At 47.9% G+C, this 15,532-nt stretch overlaps 1 protein-coding gene across 1 annotated transcript in view; it reads right to left on the bottom strand.

The window, feature by feature from the left end:
- The window catches only part of SIM1 (SIM bHLH transcription factor 1), a 75,053-nt gene extending 67,818 nt beyond the window's left edge, over window positions 1-7,235 (bottom strand). Inside the window, exons 1-2 of the mRNA XM_027972422.3 lie at window positions 6,870-7,235; window positions 5,612-6,213 (exon numbers count right to left, since the gene is read on the bottom strand). Coding sequence (XP_027828223.1) covers window positions 5,612-5,786 — 175 coding nt within the window. The 5' untranslated portion in view covers window positions 5,787-6,213; window positions 6,870-7,235. The remainder of the gene's footprint in view (window positions 1-5,611; window positions 6,214-6,869) is intronic.
- Between the last annotated feature and the right edge of the window lie 8,297 nt (window positions 7,236-15,532).

Below are 15,532 nucleotides of genomic sequence, written 5' to 3'. Positions count from 1 at the left end.
GACCCCGCGTCTAACTTCTGGTCCCGGGGGACTTGTCTCAACCACCTGGTTTGTCCACAGGGCCTCCGCGTTCTCACTGTGCAACCCTTTCAGCCTCAGAACAAGCGGTATTCGTGTTCCGGCACCAGGAGCCTCAGCGGCTGGGCTCTTTGGGGCAGAGAGGGACGGAGATCAGGAGCGTTTCGCCCAGACCGAGCGGTCTGGAGCGGTCACTGGGCCGGAGGCCGCTTCGCGCACCGAAACGCACTCAGTACCCCCACCTGGGACGCCTGGTGCGGCCTCTGGGCCATCTGGCGGGTGTGGCCCACCTTCCGACGACACTGGTGGCCGCGCGGGGCTGGGGTTTGCCCCGTGCAGGGTCCCGGGCCCCAGAGTGCGCGTGTGCCCAGTACTCCCCTGCCTGCCTCGGAGACCCCCAGCCGCGCCCAGGGAATCCACTTCTGTCAGTGTGAACCTGGGGTGGAGACCGACGGCCGCAGCGCTGACACTCTCTGGGCGCTCGTTGGAGCTTCGGCCCCTGAGGTAGGGCTTCCCGGGCGGGGCCGAGCCCGAGAGAACACGAGCTGCAGGAACCAGGACAGGCCGGGCCCGGCCAGGTCCCGACTAACCCGTGGGACGGACACGCACGAAGGGCTGACAATAGTGTGCGACGGCTGAGAGCCTCAGGCAGCGTCTCCCGGAGACCGGACCTTCGAGGCTGGCCGGGCTGGGCGTCCGAAGACCGGCGCGGGCGAGGCCGGTGGGTCTGTCCCGCGGCGCGGGCCTGTCCCGCTTCGGTTCCACTTGGCGGTCGGGACGCACAGCTTTGCCCCTCGGGGGCATCTTGGCTTTAGAGGAGTTTTAGAGGAGGGCCGGGCCTGGGGGCAGTGGCCCGCGCAGCACCAGGCTCGGCGGGCGGAGACGTCCTCACGCCCCAGGAAGGCAGAAACAAGGGCCCGCGCGAAGCGTAAGGAGACACCGCGCGGAGGCCGCGAGCTGGCGCACTCTCGGCCACCGGGGCCAAGGCTAGCGGGCCACTGGCCGCCGCCGCGGGGAGAGAATGGGCCGCACGGTGGGGATCTGGCCCGCGGGCCTTGGCCTACAAGCCTCCCCGGCGGCGGGAGCTTCGACAAGGTCGCTGTCCCTGGTCTGAGCCACGGAGGTCGAGTGATATCGCTCCGGAGCCGTCTGCGCAATGGCGCTACCAGAGGAAGAAGCTTTGGTCCTCAATGCTCAGACAATGTTTTAGTGTTTTCTGATTAGGAGGCCCATTGCAAAATAATTAAGGATTCCCCGTCCCCATGCAAAATTTAAAATTCCTTGGACCACAGACTGAAAATGAGGGCACAGCTATTATCATAAGGTTTTAGCTGGGACGAAACCTTATTCTCTTGAGAAATACCTGATCCGACAAAGAAATGAGGCAAGAATTCATAGATTTGAATTCTGTGTCCACATTTGTATCTGAAAAACCTGGAATCTGCCAAGAATCCCCCAGATTGAAAAATAACTCCCCCTAGAAATCAGGTTTCTCCCCTGGAAATTTAACTTGATTTTAGTTTCAGAGGAGTGTACCCTGCTTAAAAGTATTCTGCCATAGCTTATCATACCCTGTTTTTATAGTTTTGCTGTTGTTGCTATTGTTACTGTTTTTATTAATGATTACTCCCTTTTCCAAAAAAAAAAAAAAAGGTACTTCTGCCATTGATCTGGTCTACAATTTCTAGCACATAAATCTGCCTTGCAAATGCTCTGCCCAGAGTTTAGTTTTGTACTCTACATTTTAAGTCAACATCAAAACTGGAATTAAACAGAGAAACTCAGCGTGGAGCATAAACTGTGCTTAAAGGCGTTTAAATGAGAAAAACTTCTGTAAGAAAATAAACATGGAAACCTAATGCTCAATCATTTCCCCAAGCAGCAAGAAAAACAGCCTTAAATCACCCATCCACGTGGGAAATGGGGCCTCTTTTCCTCTTTCAGTTCTCAACCTCAAAAAAAAAATAAGGTGATTAAGGATTTCAGTCTTGAGGTGAATATTACAGCAAGTGTCTGTGGAGGTTTGTTTAATCATCCTTTTCTTTCCAGCCTTTGTAGAGACTCCTACACAGTTACTGATTTCAATTCTGTCATTATTTTTATTTTGCCAAGACATGTTGACAAAGAAATGGCAGTAATGTTACCAAGATATTGAATGGCCATAGATTTGAAAACATTTGATCTTTTCAAAGGCCACACTATGCAAGCCACTATGCCCCCAGTAAAAACTGTATTATAATTGGATAACATACATATTTTAGTTGAACTTGTTCTTTTTTGTATACAAATCAAGTCATAACATATCTTTTTTTTAACTTGCCTCTTTGGCTTTGAGAACACCGAAGACATATATATCCAGATATGCCAACTTTTCCTTTGCAAGGCTGTTTTAGAATAGAATATATTACCAGTTGGGATATGCAGTTCTAATGATTTCCCACTAATTGTCCCAGACTTTTTGTTTTTATTTTTACTATGAAATTTCCAATTTAATACTGTATTCTTAATTATTCCAGGGGCCCATATCCCGTTCTTCTGTTCCTTCTCCCTTGATTTTTTTCCCTCAACAGCTCAATTTTATCTATTGAGACAAATAAAAGCTGAAATTTGCTCTCAGACCAGGAATTTACTAGACTCCTGGGCGCAGGGTGGTTAGGAATTGTATTCAACAAATGGTGGGAGGGTAGCTATATTTTAAGTATCTTTCATTTTTTTCACGTGTAAGTATGGAAGGATTTCTGTTTAAGTCTTTTGGCATTACAGGGTATTATAAATAAAATGTAATATGAGCAAAACCAGTAAAGTTTTATAGTCATTTTTATGCCTAATAACTGATGCCACCAGATTTAGAATTATTTTAGATTATATATTTTGCAAAATCCATATGTTACATATGATAGCAGGCTTATTGTGATGAAAAAGTTACCTTCATCTCACCTTTAAAAATTTGTTGAAGACCTACTATGTGCTAGGATGGTGTCAAGACAGATGTAAAAATGTACTTCATTTTCAAACAAATTATTTCCATCTCTCCGCACTAAACTATATTACCTCCATAAAAAGTGCTCAGTTTCCCCCACTGCCATGGACCTAATATTGCCCACCTTTCTGCCTTCAGGCAACAGCTGAACCCAAATTTGGCACCCTCTGCAGGTTGTGCTTGGTTCTGCGGCCTTGAGATTATTTTGCTCCTTCTGAAAACTGTTAGTTTTATTGTTTGTTGCTGTTGTCCTTTAACATTTTAAAGGGCTGAATCTGGGTTTTGGACTTTTGAAGCTAATGTAGACTCAAAATTAAAACCTCATCCCTAGGAACCAGCTGTCCGGATGACCCTAACTCACCCGGTGGAGGCTTTGGGTGAGTTATGAGCTCAACAGTAGCTGGGGAAATAAATGATGTGCCCAGAGTTCACACATCGTCCATCCCCTCCTCCCCATAAACTCGCACGCATCCAAAGAAGGGAGAGGAAGGAGCGGCTCCTGGCCAAAACTCTGAAGGAAGGTGAGTGGGGCTGCAGAAAGTACATCACCTTTAAAGTAGCCACAGGGGACAGGCCTGGCCAAACAAGGGGACTCCAGCGGGAGTCTTCACCCGCGCTCTTTTTAAAATTAATGAGAAGTTGGCTAAGAGGGTTTACTTTTTGTTCCTCCTATTTATCACGCAATTTATAATTTGTGGAGTTAGCATTAAAATAAACAAGAAAGCTTGCTCTCTTAAAAACAAAACCAAAACAACAAAACCCAGCCCGATTCCCTCCGGCCGCGCCTGCCCGGGGTCTGCACGACACAGAGGAGCCCCTGGCCCAGCGACTCCCCGGGCGCACTGTCCCTCTCTGTGCCCTCCCGGGAAGCCGACCCGCTATTCTTTTCCTCCGCGATTACTCGCAGCCTCACAAGCAGCACCATATGCTGCTTCTGATCAAACAGCGAGCGACATCGGCACCGATAATTGACGAGACCCGCTAGAAATCACGCAGAAAGGGAGCCCACTGAGACCGCAGGGGCTGACAAATCACTGCTAATAATCCTGTTAGGAACAGAGCGGCCAGCGGAGTTCGCAATAGCTTTATTTTTATAAAGTAGGCGCTGACAGTATAAAGACAACGATATCTCTTTTTTAAACAGAAGGCAATGTAGCATAATAGAAATTTTCCCACCGTCAATTCTCAGCACAGGTTGAATGGGAAATGTGGTTTTTTTATTACATAAGTTGCCCCTCCTTCTTTTTTCTCTTTTCTTTTTTTAAAAAACTTTTCAGGTATGTTAGGTTTTGATTCCTCTCCTCCTGTAGTTTCCAAGGTCAGATGAGATTGTTCAAGGAACTGCTTTAAGACAAAATGACCATACTTACAGCTTTGGGCTAAAACTGAACTATAAAAGTTGTCCTTTAGTGCTCCTGACTAATTTGGGGGCATGTTTTGCAAGATTTTGATTCAGATAATAACTTGTAGTCAAAATGAAGCAAAGTGAAACTCAAAGTCCAATAGTGATTCTTTCCTTCCCTCTTTTCCCTAAAAGAAACAACAAATTCCAAACATCCAAAATCAACAATAACATAAATCTCTCTGGGTCAAATAAGACGTTCTGGTTTATAAATAAACAAGGTTCCTTCTCTAGAATTTGTTTGTTTAGTGTTCTCTCCTTTACACTTCCAAATCGTCCTTCCCCAGCAAAGACATATCTAAAATATTTTAAAAATCTGTTTATATGTTATTTGAATGTGAGTAAAGGAAAAGATGGGGAAACAGAAGAGAGACGAGTCCTTCACCTACTGAATATAAATGGTTTCATACACGACAGTGTTCTATGAAGGCTACTTTGTCCTCACACAGTGAATCTTGATAATCTAAATACATATTTTAAATCATGTCAACAGTTCAGCTATTCTAACTTCTAGGCCTTATAAGACAATTTTCCCAGGGATTCACTTGCCAACCTGCCACCTAAAAGATATTTTCTAAGCAGGCAAATGATCTTAATTCAATCTTATATCTCAGAAAAAGTATCAAGCCCAGAGTTGCAAATCAGAGTTAGTCTCAGAATCTGTGACCATCTCAACAACTCAGAATAAATTTGCAATAAGTAGTCGAGAGACTGGGTAAATTCAGAACATATTTGTTCATGAACTAGCCTGCTCCTCATCTGCTGAATTACTGATATATTGAGAAATTATTATCTCCATGTACATGGGTCTGTCTAGACATAGCAAAAATAGAAGAATTTAGAGATGTTCCTGGTCTCTACTAGATATAAATCTAACAAGAGGAATTTAAAAAGAAAGTCATGTTTGGGTTAGTAGTACTTCCGTCAGAGCCCAGTTATCTAAGTGTTGACAAAAGCACCCTTGGGCTGCTTCCCAATCAAACACATCAGATGGACAGAAGAGAAAGTATTAATGGGGAAGTAGAAAGAGCCACAGAAAGGCAATAGAAATTCTAAATCCAGCAAGGTTCTTAGTTATTCCAGCATGCTAAACTTCCCTTTGCAGTGTATAGGTACATATGCATCTACTTCTCTGCCGGTAGTGTAGTCATTCACTGGCAAATCCCTTACCCCTTCTACCTTTGAAATTCCATCTGGTCAAAGTTACTTACCTTCTGGGAACACTACTCTCATTTTGAGATAGCTGGTGGTGAGTCTGATTATGGATGCTTTGTCCAGCTGCGAGGTGATAGCTGAGGGTAAAGGCAATAATTTAGCCAGTTCGTAAAATTCACTGTTTTCCTTCTCCCTCCTAGTCCGGGCAGCATTTTTGGACTTCTCTTTCATCGTGTCTCGTTCTCCCTTTCTTCTTACAACATAAGTTCCACAGATTCATCCAAAATCAAAAATAAACTTTCAATTAGAGATCATATTTGGCCAAAAATATAAAGCATACTTTGACGAGATTTTTGCTTCAGTGTTTTGATGGTAGTGAAAGAACACCGGCGAACAGATTTTTTTCTTTAAAAATATGGGATGCGAATAAAATTGCTGATCCACGGCAAGCGATCTCGACAATTCTAGGCGTAGCTGGGCATCAAATGCCGGCGGGAACCCCGAAAAGCCAGCCTTTTCTTCTGTTCCGCGCTGCAAACCCCAGTCCTCGGGAGATCGACATAATAATCCCCGACGGGTGCTCTCAGTCCCGAGGCCTTGGAGGCGGCTCCGAGCCCCTCGGGGAAGAACACGATTGCCGGACCACTCTTTCAGGCCACTGTGAAGACAACAGCATCAGAGCGTCAGACATCTGCGGCTCCACACTCACTCACGCGCTTGCCCCAATTCTGGGGGAAATGGCCGGGAAGGGCCTCAGCGCGCCTCCGCTTTTCCTTGCCAGGCTCAGTGTTTTGGTTGGTTGGTTAAGATTTGGAAAAATCAGCAGCGAGACTGAGTCCCCTGTAAATAATATTCGCCTTCTCTCACCCCCGTCAGACACATTCTCCAGCCCCCTGGGAAATTGCCCAAACCACAAAACACAGGTCTCGGAAGACCCTTAGGAGCCCCAGGCCAGGCGTACGTTCCCAAGTTTCTGCAAACCAGAATTTCTCCGCAGCGCTCGGGCGCCTCTCGGTCCCCCCACTTTGATAGGTCCGGAACTTGACTCTAACTTAGGTCTCAAGTCTCAGGGATTCCTCAAAAAGTGGCACTTATACATCGAGTCTCTCGGGACAGCCAAGGAGGAGACCCCGCGCTTCCCTTGCCCAGCGGGGGCGGCAACACGCCGGGCACGGCAGCGCCAGGTTAACAGGTGGCACATTCGCGACAGCCCCTCGCAGGAACCGGAGGGCGGGAGGCGCCCGGCCTCTCCTCCTCCGCCGTGGAGCAGCGGGCGCCACTGGGCGGGCGCAGGGCATATTCCACTTCACCTACCTTCAGTCCCTGCCGGCGGCAAAGCATGCGGAGGCGCCCACCTCTTAATTGTACTCATGCCTACGGTCCAACTAAGCCACTCCGCGGGCCTCGCCGCTTCCCACCAGCAGAGAGGAGCAGAGCGCGTCCTGGCCCTCTTCTTCTCTCGGTCATGAATTGGGGGATGGGTGCGAGGGAGAATGGGGGGAGGATTCGGGCTTTGGGACGGGTGAGGTGGTTTTAGAATCCTCCTCCTCGGTAGTTGTTATGAAGGAAGTATTATTGCTAATTGGAAGCCGAAAACGCCCCCCTGTAACTTCTTTATGGCTTTACAGGGTTTAGCTTCAACTTCACTCCCGGGCTCCCTCTCTCCCGCCCTCTCTTAATGCCACTCACAACTTCCTCGTTTTTGATTGGCTCGGTGCGTCTCGGGGTGCGACGCTCATTGGCCAACAGGCCTGAGTGATGCGTGCACGACCCGAGCCTCCCCGCCCCCCGCCCCCCTCCCAGCCCCGCGCCCCGGCTCTCCGCAAGCCGCCTAGCTAGCCGCGCGGCGGTAAAGCTCCAACTAGCCCCGGGCACGGAGTCTGCGCTGCCACCCAGCAGCTGCTGCTTTTGGCCTCCCGGCTCTTGAGGGCGATGTGCAGAACCCGCGCTCCCCTCTCTCCCGGGGGTCTAAGGGCTGTGCACTCACCCCTGAGCGCCGGTCCCACAGTGCCAAGGGCGCCCCAAAGCGACTGGCAGCGGCCTCCCGGCCGCAAAGGTCGGGCCCGTGGGATGGGGCGCCCGACAGGCGAGGCGGGAGTCGCTCTGGCTGCGGGAAACGTTTGCCCAGAGGCCGACCAGCCGGCTGCTCCCTTCCGGCCGGCAAGTCGGGGGGCTCACGGCGTGCTTAGGGCCGGTGGGTTATATTTTCTTGTTCGCGTCTCTGAAATTACGGCGACACCGAATTCATCGCCAGAGAGGATAAATATACCCATCTTTAAATTAATCCCAAACAGGAGCACCTTTTGCGAGATGGATCGAATATGAGGGCTGACTTGTTCACCGTAGAAAGCTCAGTCTCGGGGTTTTCCTATGAGGATCAGTTAGGGGACACTAGAGGAAAAGAGGTTACACTTCAGGCCAAAATAGAGTCGTTGACATACAGATACCTCACAGCGATCTGTTACCGTAATCCTGAGCGAAGGTTTTTGTTGTTGTTGGGTTTTGTTTCAGGAAACCAAAGTCCAACACCAGTATTTCTTAACGGAAGGATACAGTCTGCATGAATGAATTTACAGCATTTACAATCCTTTACAGGAACCGTTTAAACAAACGCTTGTAAGTACTATTGCTGACAAGTTATTTTAAAGAGAACCTCTAATTTGACTCGCCTTCTCTGTCATCTGTGGATTAAAAAAATTTTTAAAAAAACAGCATGGGGGAAAGTTCCTTGGCCCTGGAAGATAATTATTGCTACTTGCAAATCACTCCCTACAGAAGCGATTCCTTGCTTCCTTTTGGTGCTGCTGGTGGCCACTTAAAGGCTCCCGGAGGTCGGCTTGGAGGCAGTTGTTTCATCAACGATAAAAGAGAACACTAGCCATGTTGCACTCCTCGTTTGTGGCGCTAATTGCCTCGGAGAAAACATATACTCTGAAGAGGGGTGTGTGTGGCATCCTGCTGATATTTGGAACAAATTTAAGAGTGTTTGTTCAAAAATATATACATCCACCTCCTCCTTGCAGTCCAATGGCAGTAAGTTTGAAGAACGACAGTGGGAGAGTCCCGGGGATATTTACACATCTGGGAAACACCTGGTAGGAGGCAGTGGTGAAAGTTCTGCACAGCAGTGGGGAGGGGGGGGGACTTTTTTGTAAAAGAACTAAATGTAGAGACGTTATAGGTGTTCCTAAACTGGAATCCAGCAAATGGACTCTAATCTAGAAGGAGTCATTTCCCCAGAGGCTGTAGCCACTTAGAAACCTGGCTCTGGGCGTTTCAACTACCAAGTAATGCTCTCTTACGAATAGGAATACAGAGAGAGATGTACTGGGGCTCACTTATACACAAGATTCTGGAAAGACCAGATAAGATCAAGCTGACTCGTGCAAAAAAAAAAAAAAGAGGGTGTTTGGAAAGGGTGAAAGAACCTTTCTTGAGAGCCTTCTTTCTCCCTACTTCCCCAGCCCCCAACCTGGACAGATCTTAGGAGTAAAATGGAGCGGCCAGATGAAGAAATGACACTTCAGGGATAAAAAGCATTTTTCTATTCCGACTGTTCTAGAAAGGATTTCACTTAAGTCGGCGGTTACGGTAAACCCTATTTCCGCTTCAATCAATGTGCAGAAGTGTTGGACCTCTACAGCGGTCCGAAACCCTTGCCCACCGCTGGGACTCGGAGGGGTCAGGCAGCGCCGACTTCCCATACAGGTCGTGATTGGCGCCAAAGAAATGGAATGTTTTGCCTTTAGATCAAGATGAATATGGAAGTCTTCACACCAAAGAGGACGGACCGGAGGTGGGGGCGAGGAGGGCCACTCCAGTGTCCCAGGGAAGCTCAGTAGTCGATGAACTGAGAATGTGTCCTTTAATAAACAAAGTGAATGCAGGGCCATATGGTGACGGGCCCCTCGCTAAGTCCTCCGCACACAACTGTCTGAGCCGCGTTTACCGAGAGAGTGAATTAGCATGGCGACGTAACACCTGTTTTTCTAATCTTTGAACCCGGCTGGAGCGGGAACGCGGCTCTGGCACTCCCCCGCCCGGCGACCCCGCCCGGGGCCCCGCGCGCACCACGCCTGTCGGGCAGGAGCCGCGACCTTGGGTGCCTCCCACATGCTCGCAGGATCGCTGCTCACCTCTAGCAGGGGTAATTTTAAACCAGCTTCTTGAGGCTAAGAGGCTTATCCTACCCACCTTTTAGACGATGTAAGGGGGAAAGTCCCAGAAAGGAAAAAGAGGGGCACACGGGACCCATCAACACCAAATGAGAACCCTAAGAGGCTAGGCCACCGCCTCCTTGGGCGGGTGCCTCAATCTGCAGCCGCCTGACGCCCCGGCACTGTCTATTCGACCCCAGAACCCGGTCTTGAAGCGGGAAGAAACCAGAACCGATTTATAAACAAACATCTCCCTCCTTCCCTCGCCACCCCGTCCCCCGCCTTTTCCCAGGAGAGCCAACAGCCTAGAGTGACAGTAACGTAGCGCACTTGAGATAACCCCAGGTTGCATGGATCCTATCCTCAACGGGCCTGGATGCCAAGATGCGCAGAGGTCCAGGGCTCAAGTTCGGAGTAGAGAAAGGCGTGCACGCCGCGGCCGAGCCGAGAACCTGCGGAGCTCCGCGCGCTAAAAGAGGATCTCCGAGGACCTCTCGCCTGCTCAAAGAGCAATCTAGAGAAGCTGAGCTGGGTTGTAAAAGAACGAGTGAACGCCCAGCGGAATTCCGGTGCACACCAAGGAGCCTGTTTCAGCACAGAGGCTTCGACCCGTGCTTCGGGCACAGACTCCCTCAAGCCTCTGGTAACTCCTCCCTGAGCCCTGCTGCTTCAAAACTAGACTGCTGTCTCCCACGCCGCCCGCATAACGCTTAAGAAAAAATAAAAGACTGCTAGGGACTCACAATGCACTTTTACACTCTATCATATCACATATCACATATGATAGAGTCGCATAAAGCACTTCAGGCACAGATTTTACTCAATGGCCAAGGTCAGGATGAAGGATTTTTATATTCAAGATTAAAATTTGAAGATGGTCACTTAAATATCTCAATATGTTATATCGATATTCACTGTCTATTAGTGGAAAGGAGACTTTATCTAGGGAAATATTAATGTCTAGGGAAACACTAACGTTTTTCTTCTTCCATGTACGTGAATGAGTGTGGCCTCATGTTATTACCACATTTAGTCGTTGTGATGTTGACGCAGAGACAAGGGCCCCTGACAAATTTAACCCCCCGGAGGGGTGAGTCTGCTAGAAAACAAAGACAAGGAGGAACCTCCAAAAAACAGGGCAGTATTTAATCTTTCTCAAATTATTGTAAGTATATTGTAAGTATTCCTTGTTTGATCAGGATGTTTGGGAAAGTATAAGTTATTTCATGAACAAAAAACAGCTCTCTTCTGAGGTACTACTTCTCAGGCGCCCGCCTGAATTGACCAGAAAATTAACATGGACTTTAAGGACTTAACATGGACTAATTTTCTGGACTAACTTAACATGTCCAGAAAATTAGCTTCAGTGGTTACACACTAAAAAAAAGAAAGTGGGGATGGGGGGGGGGAGAGAAGGAAGGAAGGAAAATGTGTTAACGTGAAAATGCAAGTAAAGATTTTTTTTAATATAGTTTCTCTAAATAGTCTGGATATTTTCCACCCAGATTTTGAACTGTAGTCTAATATAACCTTGAATTGGTCGCTGAAAAACAAGAGTGCCTGTTACACTGCGCACTTTTAAAGAGCTGAACCACTAGAGCATTAACAGCAACTGAGAAACTGATGCTCCGCGTTCTGAGGACAGGAGCGGGTGGGTGCCTGCAGCTCAGAGCGCGGGAACTTTTAACAATTTTTTTTTCTAGAAATCGAGCTAAAGATGGAGTGTGTGTGTATAATTCAGCAAAGCAGAGCCCAGGAACACAAATCAAGGTGTGCAAAAGCTGAAGATGACGCTGGTTCGCTACTTCGGGTTGGAATACGCTTTGATTCCTAAATTAGTTTCCAATTTTCAGGCTAAATAATGCTCTCGGTGCGCTCCAGGAACGCACGCCAAGCCTGGGGGCGCAAGTGGGTGGCTAGGATGCGCAGGGGTGGGGTACGGGGTGTGAGGGGAAGCCAGGTGGCCGAAAGGGGGCCGAGAGGAGTCCGTGACTTCGAAAAGGGTGAGGGGCGTCAGAATTGTGAGGATCCAGAGGGCTTGTGCTTCATTCTCGTACGTTGAGAGCCTTTGGGTTACGTTTCTGGAGGGTTAATCCCTTCCTGAGGCGCAACTTTTGAGTCTAGCTCCTGGGATCGATGTGCTCCAGGGACTGTGCGGTGAGCGCCTGAAAAGGATCCCCTAGCCCCGCACTCTAGGCGGAGTAGGTAAGGCATTCTCCCGAGGCGGATGCTTCTCATCCATAAACAGATGACGGCGCTTCCAGACCTGGCTGAGCCGGGGGTCCCTGAGGGTGGAGTTTTGTGCCGAGCGCAGCTTTCAACTATGGACCCTCGGGCTCCATTCTGATTTAGGAATCGGAAATCCCGGTTGCACTCTGGAGTCCGCATTTATAAAGTATGGGAGGGGCGGGGGTGGTCCAAGCACTAGGAAACTCCAAGAGCCGCAGAAGCAGGGGTGAGGACAAGCTCCGAGAGGGGGGCGCGGGCGTTTCCTCGGCGCGGTCGCAACCTTCTCCGCTCCGCCCCCGACTCTGCTCTGCAGCTTAACCCGGCTGGGGGCGCAGGCAGACTGTAGTTTGGAAGAGCTACCTCCCTCCGCCCCCATCCTTCCCCTCCCCCCACCCCCGCCACCCCCTTCGCCTCGGGCATCACCGCAGGATCCCAGCGAAGTACCTCTGTGTTTTGGGACAGGGACCAAGTGCCTCTGGCGTCTGGGGCATGTTGGAGTTCCACTCTAGCCAGACTCATCACCTCTGTGCCCTTGGGAACCTGCCCTTGAAAAGCTGGGCATCCTTGCTCCTGGCTGGTGGTTTTGGAACTTGAGCCTGTATGGGGATTACCTGGGGAGGCCCGGAAAAACACTGATGGCTGGTCCTTGCTCCCAGAGTTTACGATTCAGCAGATCTGTGATGAGACCCAGTAAAGTCACCTTTCTAACATGTTCCCAGATGATGCTCATGCTGCCAGTCAGGGAACCACAGTTTGAGAACCACTGCTTTAGTCTGCCTTTTCTCAGCTTGTCTTTGGAGAAGACAGTCTGGAGGGAAAAGATTTAAAGTGAGAGTCCTATTATAGGAGCCTGAGCATATGGCATAAAATAATATGATTGTCTAGTTGAGGTCCAGGGATGAGGCTTGAGGCTGTGAAGATGGGTCATTCCTACCTTCTTAAGAAAGAGGATAGTGGCCTTAGGATGACAGAGAGGAGGCCAGGGAAACCCAGCCAGGCCAGGCTTCAGTGAGGAATTTGGCCTCCAAAGAACAAGGAAGTTTTCAGAGTACTCCCAGAAGGTGCCAGAGCTCCAGCATTCTCACTGGAGAAGTCCGCAGGGTTTGAGCCAGTCCACCTAGGGTAGGGCACGTTGGAAAAATGACAGATAACCTATTGGTCCTCGTTTTGGCCTTGAAATCATTCCCTGATTTTGGAGAGTTCTTAAGCATAAAGGACCCAAGATGTGTGCGGTTTTGCTGCAGGGGGACTGTCCCTCGAAGAAGCAGCCCTGGCTGGGCCCATGGGACCTGTGAGGTCTAGGCCTCCTCCTAAGTGGTGCATGCTCTGTCCTGTGCAGGGTCATGTTCAGCATCACATTGGGACAGTATGACTTTGTAAGTCCTTGGGCACTTAGGTTTTTATGGGTCACTTCCTCTGTTAAAAATACTAAAGGTTATATTTTACAATTGAGTTAGTGCAAATATTAATGCAAGTTTGGCTGAATTCATGATCTTATATTCATTGTTCTTACATATTTTTTCTTCTGATTGTACAAGAGCTTAAAATTAAAACATATTATGGGCTTCTAAAACTGCCAGGGAGAAAGGAGAAGGAAATGGCAACCCACTCCAGTGTTCTCGCCTGGAGAATCCCAGGGACAGGGGAGCCTGGTGGGCTGCCATCTATGGGGTCACCCAGAGTTGGACATGACTAAAGTGACTTAGCAGCAAAACTGCCAGTCAGTCCTGTGCCTGTTGTGACAAATGCTGCCCTGGGCACAGCTGGGAGGATGGGGCTGATAGGTGTGTCTTGTCACAGGTTCTGTTCCTAAGTTTCTTTAGGAAACTTGGAGAGAGGTTTGGGACCATCATGTTTATCCATGAGTCACAGCCCTGCTTCTGGTACTAAATGGATTGGCTCTTCAGGGCTCACACTGCAGAGGCCCTCCACCCTGTTTTAGTTATGTCTGAGGTATGGCCCTAAAACTGGGTGGAAAAATCCAAACAGATTAGGTTATCAGCATCATTTCTTATCTTACCACCTGGCCTGCTTCACTTTTTTTTTCCCTTACCTGGATATCAGATTATTAAGTGAAATCCAATTTTAAAATGGTGTGCAAACCAAGCAGATGCAAACCAGCAGCCTTGGGTTCCCAGCTGGTGTCCACTGCTATACAACAGTACCTGATTTCCTACTCTCTTTATAAAGCTGCTTCACACATATTCAAGCAAACATTAAGGCTGATACCTTACACTGTCCTGCACCTTGATTTGTTCACTTTCCATGACAACTTCATCTTGTCTTTTCTAAAATCTCTATAGCATTCTATCTTATGAATATATCGGTATAATTTATTTAACCTGGCATCCACCAAGGGCATTTAGGTTGTTCCTCATCATCACTATCACAAGCAGTCAGTTACCTGTGTGCCAGTGTAACCACAGGACAGACTCGCCACAGTGGAATTGCGAGGCCAAGGGGACGTGTGTTTGTGCTCCTAATAGACACTACCACATTGCCTTCCACAGAAGTTGTGCCCATTGACGCCTCCACCGTCAGTGCACAAGGGTAGCTGTTTCCCCACAGCTTTGCAATGAAGAACATTATAGCTTTTTTTTTTTAGCCAATCTGGTAGGTGAAAAAAAAAATCAGTCTACTTTTGTCTTTCTTTTATTATGGAGGGTGAATATCTTTTCATATACCTAAAGGCTTTTCAAATTTCTCTCCTCTTGAATGGTCTTTCCAGAAACATTTGAGGGTGGGGCCTTCTTGGCTCTGGACAAGGTTCCTGGGCTGGAGGAAAAGCTGGGACCTGACTTTTAAGGGAGGTGAGGGTTTCTTGAACCTCTCAGGGAGGAGAGCTCCCCAGACCTCTGGGAAGTGGAAACAGTCAGAAATACAGGTTCAAGCCTCTGGAGTCATCTACTGCGCTTCCCTCACCCCTCATATAAAATATTTAATATTCTTTAGTGTAAAACACATAAGATAAATATACAATTATAATTTGAATATGTCTTCATCCAATTGATCTCCTAATTATCTTCAATTATACTGTACATATGTTAAAATAGTGGTTAATTTATGGATTCTGTATGTTTTGAAATTCAGTTGTCCCAGGTTGATATTTGAACCAACTGTTTTTGTATTTTACCTGCAAACACAAGGAGACTTTACCACAAAAACAACTCAAGCATTAACACATGCCAGCCAATTGTGTTGTATGATTTAAGCCAATAACTTGAAGGAACAAGGGGACAGACTGACCCTGGCAGTAATTTCACAGGAAAAACTTGTAATGATCTAGTTAAGAATCTAAATAAAAATGATACATGGGAAAAAGCAGAGGAAAAAACAAGGGTGCTGCAAGTGTGCAGCCTACTGTGGCTTAGACCTGCTTTGATATTTATTTTTATTCTCAGAGATCTGATAACTTGTTTGTGAAGATAAATGTCATATGATAAGCCACTGTATATTCTCCTTGAATAATCAGAAGTCACGTGATGGCAATGTGACTGTTTTACTCCAAACCAGACAGCAATATAAATGTATGTTAAAGCTGATATTAAAACCCTCCTTAAGTTTTAAATATCTGATTAATATTAGGACTTG

Source organism: Ovis aries, chromosome 8 (genome assembly GCF_016772045.2).
Source record: "Ovis aries strain OAR_USU_Benz2616 breed Rambouillet chromosome 8, ARS-UI_Ramb_v3.0, whole genome shotgun sequence".
Lineage (NCBI taxonomy): Eukaryota > Metazoa > Chordata > Mammalia > Artiodactyla > Bovidae > Ovis > Ovis aries.
This window is presented reverse-complemented; position numbering and strand designations above follow the sequence as displayed.